General features: G+C 37.1%; 1 protein-coding gene across 1 annotated transcript in view; it reads right to left on the bottom strand.

Moving 5' to 3' along the window:
- Positions 1-552: 552 nt before the first annotated feature.
- The window catches only part of LOC119646598 (zinc finger protein 225), a 46,089-nt gene continuing 36,321 nt past the window's right edge, over positions 553-10,320 (bottom strand). Inside the window, exons 5-7 of the mRNA XM_038047091.1 lie at positions 2,851-3,016; positions 1,739-1,822; positions 553-1,319 (exon numbers count right to left, since the gene is read on the bottom strand). Of these exons, the coding sequence (XP_037903019.1) occupies positions 1,120-1,319; positions 1,739-1,822; positions 2,851-3,016 (450 nt within the window). The 3' untranslated portion in view covers positions 553-1,119. The remainder of the gene's footprint in view (positions 1,320-1,738; positions 1,823-2,850; positions 3,017-10,320) is intronic.

Genomic DNA, 10,320 nt, shown 5'->3' with positions numbered 1-10,320 from the left:
TTTATTATAATAAGAATTCATTTTACACAAAACCTTCAAAATCAAATGAAATTCAGAATTCAAACAAATAACGGACCATTATGTTTTTAGGCACATTTCGGAAGGGTCCTCAGTTAAGATTTAGATGTCTTAACCGAGGAAAACCAATTAACACACATTAGAATCAAATAACTCACTACTACTTACCATATTTGCTATTTCACAGCACGTACAAAGCACCTGTTTCCGTATTGATACTCACCATAAACCATTCACCCGCAATGCTCTCAGCTAATTAATCGTAATTGAAGTAAACACCGTCAGTTAATTAATAATTACATTTATTATTATAAGATTCGTGACTAGAATAATATGAATATTTAAAATTTAGATATTTTACACTTAGACAATATCATTAGATTGTTACTTATAAACTGTTCGAGTTTTTCATATTTTCCAACTAGAACAGTCATGGACGGAGGGTTATTAGATAAGGGACACGTTAACGGTAATATTTACAATGAGAACGTCTAATTCTTCTTTCGGAGTCTGTTGAATTAACACTAAGATTAATAAGATATTAAGTGGTATTTATTTGCTAAAATAAATTACTACCAATTATATTAAAATAACTATATGGAAAATAAAAAACAAAATGTTTGGTTCTTTTGCATTAGCATTGAGATGTGGTTACTTGAATCATCTTTTTTGCGACTTACGAGAGATCGTGATTTTTCTCCTTTTTATTACATAATTGTAAGTTCAAGTGATTATAGTTAAAAATAAAATTTTTGAAAACATGTGTCAGCAATTTTGTGCGTATTTACAATATTTTATATGGTGCTGTGCGTGGAAATACTTTAAAAATTGGGCACAAATGGAATTTCACAAAAAAAAAATCATGATAATTAAAAGTAATTATTTTTGAAGAAGAATACATAGTAGATGGTCCAGCATCCCTTCAGTATTTTATCTCGATTGTTTCATGTGGCTTTCATTATTTACAATGGAGTCATCAGCTACATATTTGATCGTTCTTTTATAATTGCAGTTGGATTTTACTCCTGTTATTTTTCTTTTGCTAAGGCATTACTCAGTACTTGCGTTTCAAAGTGGTGCCAGACGGTGCACGCTTACTTCTTATTTGTCACTGAATTCTGTTCCGCCATTTGATGACTCCTCGTCTTCTGTTGTCGATTCACCGGATGATCGAAAACCGGTCTTAAGAGTGTCGGCGGTATCTTTCGTGCAGCAATTCATGCAGACACCTTGATTAAGACTGCCACTGGCCGACGTTAAAAATACTTTACCGCATCGGACACATTCATCTTGTGGATCACCTGTGATGTAATTTATGCGGGAAAATTAAAAAAAAGAAATTGTATAAGTAAAACAATTAGATGCTGAATTTGATGGGTTGTAGACTATGGTCAGATTAGTCAGGTAAAATTTTGTTTGTGTAAGTTTGACTTAAGTATATCAATTGTGTTCTTCAGTTGTATTATGCACGAAAAGCGGAGGCCATAAATAAATTGTCCAAGCAATTGGTCAATAAAAGTCTGGTATTTTCTATTGTGTGCAATTATCCACAATGTTACATGATGGTTACATATTAGCCAACAATATAAACTGTTCTTTACCATACACGAAAATAAGGTCTCGATTGCTTTTACAAAAATCAGTCATTATCTGCCAAGACATTCAAAATTTTGACCATCATTGAACCCATTCAATGTGTCCATTATGGAACTAAACTTACCTTCATGTGTTTTCATATGTGCCCTCAGATTACAAGCTAGCGCAAATTTTTTGTTGCATAATTCACACGCATGCGGCTTATCCCCTGTAAAGAAATGAGAAAGTGATGAAGAAAAAAGTACATTATCCATGTCTTTCTCACTCGAAAGTATCTTTTAAATGTATCTATTAAATACGATGATCCAGACAAAAGCTTGATTGATATTTCTATGTGTTATCTGCCTATAAATTCTCTGCGCAATATTATTTCTCTATTTTTCTATCAACTTCTTTATTTGAAAAAAAAAAGAAATTCCTACAATCAAGTCTGGCACGATCGATTGATCGTCGTCGCGATCACCGTCATCTCGGGGAGCGCACAAAGTCAAGAATCAGTCAGCAGTAGTCGGTCAGGTAGAAAAATACCTTAACTAAGAATTTGATTGAAGATGATGAAGAATCCAACAGTAGCACGATCAATACTTTTATCTTTTTTTTCGGGATGATGGTGGGAAACGATGATCGTACAGTTTAAGATTAATCATTTGATTCTGTCAAGAGAATGAAAAGAAAGATTTCAAAGGTTGGTATATTTATATTAGCTAGTTGTGTAGTATAGAGGAACATGATGTGCTTGATAATCTTTCTCTCGACCATTTGATGCAGCGGAAAAGATTACGAAAAGTCAAACAAATATCATCGCTTGTAAGCTTTCTGTTCAAAGGATCTTTTATGGCTATTTATGGAGTGTATTAATGATACCCATAATTGATAATTTGAACCTAAATCCTAATTTCTGCTATCTCAATGGACCCATTCACCATTCCCTCTCCTATTATAATCACCGACTGCGTGCGCATCTTTTTCAGAAAGATATTCATACGACCAACGATCATGCCATCAAGTTTGTATACGATGTTCAATTAAGACTTAATGCAAGTGGCTTGATCAGTTTCATGTAATATGCAAATGATCTTTGATAAGGTGCCCAACTGACTACTAACTTGACTAACTGACTCTTGACTTGTTGCTGGACTGATGATCAGGGTTCAGACTTTTCTGGCATTCAAACAATCTCACTGTCTTTCACAATTCACTCCGATTTTCTTATTTTCCTCTCAAATGTAGGCTTACCTGTGTGTAAGAAAAGATGATTCTTTAGATTTGTGTGCTTGGAGAATCCACGAGAACAGATATGACACTTGAAAGGCCACGATCCACTATGCACATACATGTGTGACTTTAAATCTCCAGGCGTAGGGAAAGACTTAGAGCACAATCCACATTTATGCGGTTTCTCCTGTAATTAAGAGAATAAAATAAAATTAAAAAAAGAAGAAAAAGAAAATAGAATATAATAATGACAATCTGCTACTAAATTCCAAAATGATCGCCGGTAATCGTACACTTATCATCGCGACTGTGACTACTGCCGACAGAAAGAGGAGCCTGCTATATGTTAGACCTCTGGTACAGCGATGGAAAAATATCAAAATCAATTATCATCTATTTGAAATATGCTCATACAAAGGACGAATGCAATTGAAACGTTCTTTGAAGATCGCTTTGAAGATAGTTTTGAAGCGATCTTCGTCGGGATGATGGGAACCTCCATAGAAAGAAATGGTGAACGAATGGAAAGGAGGAAATATTTCCTTCAGTTTATTCGCATGCCCAGTCTTATATGAACGTCGGGTTTTTCTAAAAGCTTTGAAAACAGTGGCGAGCGGTAGTAATCATCTTGAGAATGCTCGCATACTCCGGGCCATGGCCTTTGTTTTGCGGTCGGCTCAAAGCATATTTCACTAATAGCCGAATAGCCTCTGCGAGTAAGTATTTTCTTAAGGTAGATAGCTCAGAGAGTGAGTGCCTTATTGGTCACATAACTTTGTTTCTTCGGGTTATTATGCCTGCCTTGGCTTTTGTCCGATCAATCGATCCGACCGTTCTGTCCAAAATGCCCTCTCATTCTGATAAATTAATTTAATGTAGTTTTCGATCGCTACTGATCGATATCTGCTTGAAGCATGTCGGTTTGGATGGGCGAGTTGTATTATTGCAGAGGCGTCATATTGCAAATTATATGCATTATATTCTGAGATCAAGGGTACGCTGCTTTGTTTAAATAACGACTTTATACGTATAAATTTCGAGTTTTACGGTTTGTTTTTAATGGAGCGGTTCCAGACGGATTTGCATATATTGCAGCTGCCTTATTAAATTTCAAAAAATTCAATTCGGATTTTCACTCTCGAGAATTTTACATAAACATACATTGCTTTTGGGGGCTATCTTTTATTTAAATATAACTTTTTGGATTATCAAATCAAGCTAAAGAATTTTCCTGAAATTCGAAATTATAACACCTTTGTGCAATATCAGGTGAGTAATATATACTTTTATTTTGTCGAGAAGACTAAAACATTAAATGCTGAGTAAAAATAAATAAACTAATGCTATAAATTATGTTTTTTTATGAAAGATTTTTGATAATGGGATAGAAATACATAGTGCACAGCAGGTGAAATTTACGATCAAAATGTAATCGAAGGCAGAAAGACTTAAGCCAGAAACTTGAAAAAGTAAGGAAAAGGGGGCAATGAAGGCCCAATCTGGAATCGGGTGGGCTTTTGGAGTAGAAGTTGCAAAACGCTTATTATGCACTATAAGCTATGCATGTTTCCATTGTACTTTGCAAGGTTTTTCGTCGTAAACTTTAATACCTCGGAGCAGTACTACTTGAGACTAATTGATCTTTCGACTTGAGCATTAAATCTATTCTCCTCAAATTATTACCGTTAACACTATTACATACATAGATAGATTGCACTCCTAATAATCTCAGAAACCAAAAGCTTCACTTCGCCAATTAAGAACCGAATCGTCGTGGGGGAACAGGCGGCGTATAATTTGTATTGTGCACTCAATCCTATAATCCATGTCGGGGTTTTCTAGGTGGACGTTTTCATCCCACTGTGGCTTTGAACAAGAGGGTGGGATCCTCTTGTCACTCACACCCTCTACATCACCTACCCACTGGCGCATTCGAATCTTAATATAGATAGGGGCCTCTGCTTCACTCGCGTAACTCAATCGCGGTCACGGTCATTGTGTCGAAGATTCTTCGAAGGACTCGACGTTCGTTAGCATCGATGTTTTGCTCTTCGGCTTGGTTCAGCATCCACGATTCACTACCACATCCATCACCATGCTGTTTAGTTGCAAGCGAATTTTAAATCATCCATCTTAAAGTTATCGTTTCTTCTCCAATTCTTTCATTGGTAGGTTTGATGTTTTTGATGTTGCCTCACTGCCTAATAATTATTTCCCTGGCCCAAAAGATATTTATTTTGCACGTTTTGAGTTATAAGATAAGTTTCTTAAGGGCACCAGCTCTGAACACGGAGCACCCAAACTCCTAGTCCTTTTCCGTTACTGCCTTTGTTCGGGGTTGTTTAACTTTTCTAAACAAGTTTTATTGGTTTTTTCCAGGACAGAAGTGCATCGCGCTAGAAATAAGGCGGCATTTCCTTCTTAACTGGACCAAACCATCAAATGGGCGCGGACTTATGGCTCAATCAACCCTAAAAGCAGAAAGCGTAAAGTCGAAATGCCCAGTTTAAGTAGCTTGAGACAGCTGATTTAAATAAAAACTAATGCTAACGATATGCACTAGTAATTTTGAAGTTAGAAATTTATATAAACTGCATAATCTTGTTAGACTACTTGGAGTTAGTACCAACAAACTATCATATATGCATTTGCAGCTCCCAATGATAATGACAGCCTCTTCATACTAAATTCGTAGGAAATAAATTATTAGATTCGGAAAACTTTAATCCTGAGAATTCTGTGATGCAAGATAAACTGTTGAATATTTTTTTTAAGATTAATCGACCGGACCCCTCCTGACCGGGTTTATGCCCCAAATACAGAGGAATTACGAGATGGCACAACAGTAGATGCAGCTTAATCTTAATCCGAATCGGAAGAAGGTCGAAATTTCTAAAAGTGCGTCTCGTGAAGCTTTTAGTCTGCTACATGTTTTCATTACTTGCTCGAACACAAGTCAGAATAGATACAGACTCAAAGGCGAAACAGAAAACACAAAGTGTAATTCGAAAAAATCTGAAAGGAAGCAATCGTAGCAAGACTTAGGCGCTTTCCATTGGTAAACGCAGCAAACCAAACACTTCGAAAACACTCAATAGAAAGTGATGGTTTGTAACCTAAGATGTTAACAGACTTAAAAGCGCGAAAGAAGCGTGAATGTCAAAAGTCGCAGTTCGTACTCGGAGATTGCAAGTAGCTGAACGCCGGAAGAAGACGTTCGTAACGGGGGAGAACGCGCTTCTCCGTTCGTTAGTAGGAAAGGATTAAATAACGCAAGGGAATGGTAGTAAGTTTGAGTGATGGTTCCAACAGTTTCAAAAGCACGGCAAAGAGGGAGGATTATGCAATCTGGATTCACACTAAGATGAGAGAAAAGGGGAAGAGAAGACCATTGAAACTGATAAATGCTAAAAGACTAAGTATAATACAAGAAAAGAAGATTTCAATATATATGAGTTAAAGCCAAAAGACAATATTCTTTCTCATGCCAAAAGAGAAAAATATTTTGCATTGCAGAGTCTCCTAATTCAAGATCAGATATATTGTGATAACTTAAAATTTTGAAGTCTTTCTTCCGCCGCAAAAGTAAAATTATGACTGATTGGAAGTGAACAGGAAAAGTGGAAACCCCCTTGTGAAATGTTTCAACCCAGGTTTGAAAGAAACTTATTTCCAATAATAAAAAATAAAAAGTGGAAGAAATTATGATGACTCCCACGACAAAATTAAATCGCGACAGGCATAAGTACTGCTTTGAGTTTTTCGAAATCTAAAAATTGCGGGGGTTACCTGAGCAATTAGTAGCCGGTTTGAACGAAGTATTACTTTACTGGAGGCACCCAGTTGTGAAATACTGGTTGTGTGGCATAGCAAATGGAGTAGAGTATCGCTTGTTGATGGGATTCGCACTCAATAAGCAACACTTGATGTCTTACGAAAATATTTAACATTGACCTGAAAAGAATTTTTTTTTTTGAATGGGGGGGAGTTAATTTCTTTATGCCTTGAACAAGTATTTCGCCTGCTCGTTCGCCCAATTCTTCACCTCCTCCTTCATATTCTTGTCCGTTAGAAACTTGTTCGATCCGCGTGCAACTTCAGTAGAGTAAACATCCCGCCCAAACAATTCCAGAGAGTTGTTTCATGCTGTTCGGTCTGGTGTTGTCATGCAGCAGGCAGACTCCCTTCATCCCTTTCGTTCTAAGCTATTCGTTTTACGTTTTTAGAGTCTCAGAATACACACACAGTATTTTCCCGCATTAATGATCCCCGCTGAGTCAGATATTCCAAATAATTCTTTTATGATCCTAAAACGTGTATGCTATTATTTTTTGGCTGAAATTCAGGTTTCATCTTCAGTAAAAATAGAATGGGGCAAATCATCTTACAGCTCGTAGCACTTCAAAACTATAGCAAATGATGAGATGGATTTCACACGGGAGACTGGATGACATTTTTTGCAATTGATGTTCCCGACTCTAACGTTTTCGACATACTAGCCTCGAAGGCCGAAGAATTGGCCAGATTAAACGGTGAGAGCTCCATTACACTTAATTTGTAAACGTACACCATAGAATCGGACACCGTGCTAGCTAAAGCCGAAAGATGCTCAACTGTTTTTTATGTTTTTGAACAGTTGCTTTGGAAAGGCAAGCCAAGGAAGGATTTCTGCACTATATTAACACCGGTTCATTAAGGAAACCTATTGCGCAAGAAATTATTCGAAGACCCCAGTTATACTTCTACGGCGAGAGCTAAACCAGCCTCCAAACTCATACTTTGTGTTTGGTGGGATTAGCTTTGCCTTGCGTATTACAGTCTTGCCAAACCGGGTGGGATAGTCACAGATGTTGAACGCAATTAATGAGTTTGAGGCAAGGATTGACAGATTAATGGCCACGGTGCAGCTAAAGATACGATTAAGTGAGTTTGGAGGACTTCAAATCTCAAGATATTCTTGAAAACATTGAAATAGGCAGCTTTCTCCCCTCCCTGGTGCATTGTCCAGAAGGTTTTTGATTTAATTGCCATTAGTTTAAATCAGCGACACACGGCCTTGCTTAAAAGCACTTCCGTTTTTATGACGAAGTGGTACGATATGTTAATCGCCGCAATATATGATTAGAAGGGGTTTGGCATACTTGCCAAAAAGTGGGAGAAAGCGGTAACCGACAATTTATAATATGGCCTAAATATTTGACTATCGAATTTTGGAAAAAGTTAGTAAAAGTTTTTTTTGCTTTTTTTCGTTGGTCTTTAGCCCATGCTGAAGCGGAATCGGCTCATTATGATCGATTGCACCATGTGGCTCAGTGGAAGGCCTGGTTCGAATTTTACAAGAAAGAAGCTGACAACAGTAGGACTTCAGCCAAACTTTTCAGGGCCGCACCTCATATTATATAGTAATAATCGTTGGCCCAACAATTCAGTTGAATTAGGGATTATTATATTAGGATTATAATATCCTGTAGAAGGCAATGTGGTCAGCATTGCACCCGCCCGAGATTATAACCCTAATTTGATTCAGGTACTCATTCATAACTGAGTCGACTGGTATCCGTCAAATCAACTGTACGATAGCCTTGTGCTCTTCGCTGATCTATCCGGACACACCTCATATTATGACCTACATACATTATTGTAAAATTGAATGATTCTAGAACGAACTAGTGGGGTTTGCAGCAAACTTTCAAAATATATTAACAACTCTATTTGAGCAAGTTTTTAGAAAGAGAGCATTTTCATTTCTGGATGCCATAGACAGGAACTGCAATCATTTTTCGCAAAATTTTTGGTTGACGGGTTTGTGAGAAAGAGTTTTTTTTACCCTACGCTTTTTTTTAAAAATACTTTTTGAGTTTTGGTGTGTGAATCCTCGAGGTGAAAAATTCTAAATCGTAAAGGATGCCTCCAATATGTTGATTTTGGTGCTCTTGATGGCGATAAGTTTGGTCTATGAGGATTTTTGGTGAAACGGCGTCACCTTAGTTTGCATTTTCATGAATTTTTTTATGTCAGTGGGTTTGATGGAAATGGAGAAATTATTTTTGCTAGCTTTTGCCACAGTCTGCGGGGCATGTCAGAAAGGGGAGATTGAGTGAAATGTTATGGAAAGCTGCGAGCTGCAGCAATAGATCAGCGAAGAAGTCAAGCTTACCAATGTTCGACCCAAGGTGCTCCACAATACTGCTCGACGGTGCATGATACTTTTATGCCTTTTGCTCTTTTCATACGCGTTGGTTGTATGTTTTCGCTATAGAGAAGGTCTGTCTTCGAAATACTTTATTATTTTGTAAGTTTATGATAGAACATAGTTTTTGATTGCCGTTGTACTTGAAGAGGCATTTTTGTTACATATTTCAATAACTGGAAGGACGTCACTCGAATCACGAGTTTTACAGCTCTACGCGCGCCATATTTACCCATTTTAGTCTCAACTTCGCGTGTTATTCCATTTTATATTTCCAGTTTTGGTAAGGTCCCAAGCATCGGCTAAACGACTCGTGAAATGTTCATGTATAATGTTTGAGGCAACGAAGTATCCAAAAGCACCCCCGCCCGCATTCCCGAGTCTGGCGTCTAAGTGAAGCTACAGTATTTGTAGGACGATCTTTGATGGTCAATTTCCACATCTTCTTAGGTTCTTTGAATAGCTCTGTTGATAGACTTTAACCAACCCAAATTGTTTTTGGCAATCAAACAATCGCACTAAGCTACATCATCTTCCTTTGGGATTTTTTATTCCACTAATTCTCTTATCTGGCGCAGTTAGCATAATCTTTTTATATAACCAATTTTCAAAGTTTTGGTTTTATTTGATTTAATAGATGTTCCATATTTTATTTTGTACCAAATAAGAAAGAAAATTAGTCCAAATGAGGAGCAGAAGGAAACAACAAAGAATGGTTTACATCTCTTCCGTTCAATTCGATAGCCCAGATGGGGTCCATAGGATTAATCCCCGTGGAAGCTTGCCAAATGCTTAATGAATTCGCGTTTTCTGATCGTATCTTCAAAACCGTTTATTCGTGTAGAAAAGATTTCACTCCTAGTCCAACTAGACAAAAAATATGTCACCCCGTCAAAATAAAAAAATATGGCGCTGCCAATCTACGGATTTACCGTCGAATTTTCAATCAGTTTGACCTTTCGTGCCATCCTACGTGAAGATGATTTCATCAAATAAAGGTACTCTTTGATCGGCGAGTAAACATAATTCCCGGAGAAGAATCAGGCAAAATGTGGTCGCAAAGCTATTTTGCAAGAAGACCAAACCAGCGACTAATAATTTCAGGATAAGGTAATCATTTTCTCGAAATTTTACCGAAGTTCTTCAATTTTCAACTCGACTACAACGTATTTTATTCTAAACTTTTAGTTTTTACTTTATAACTACTTTCTAGAGAAATTTTGCCAACTAATAGTGAGTATATGCATGCGATACGTTCGATAAATGGTTGGAATGGTTGGTTCTTCAACGGTGCTCTCCAT

The sequence above is a fragment of the Hermetia illucens genome, chromosome 1 (assembly GCF_905115235.1).
Source record: "Hermetia illucens chromosome 1, iHerIll2.2.curated.20191125, whole genome shotgun sequence".
NCBI lineage: Eukaryota > Metazoa > Arthropoda > Insecta > Diptera > Stratiomyidae > Hermetia > Hermetia illucens.
This window is presented reverse-complemented; position numbering and strand designations above follow the sequence as displayed.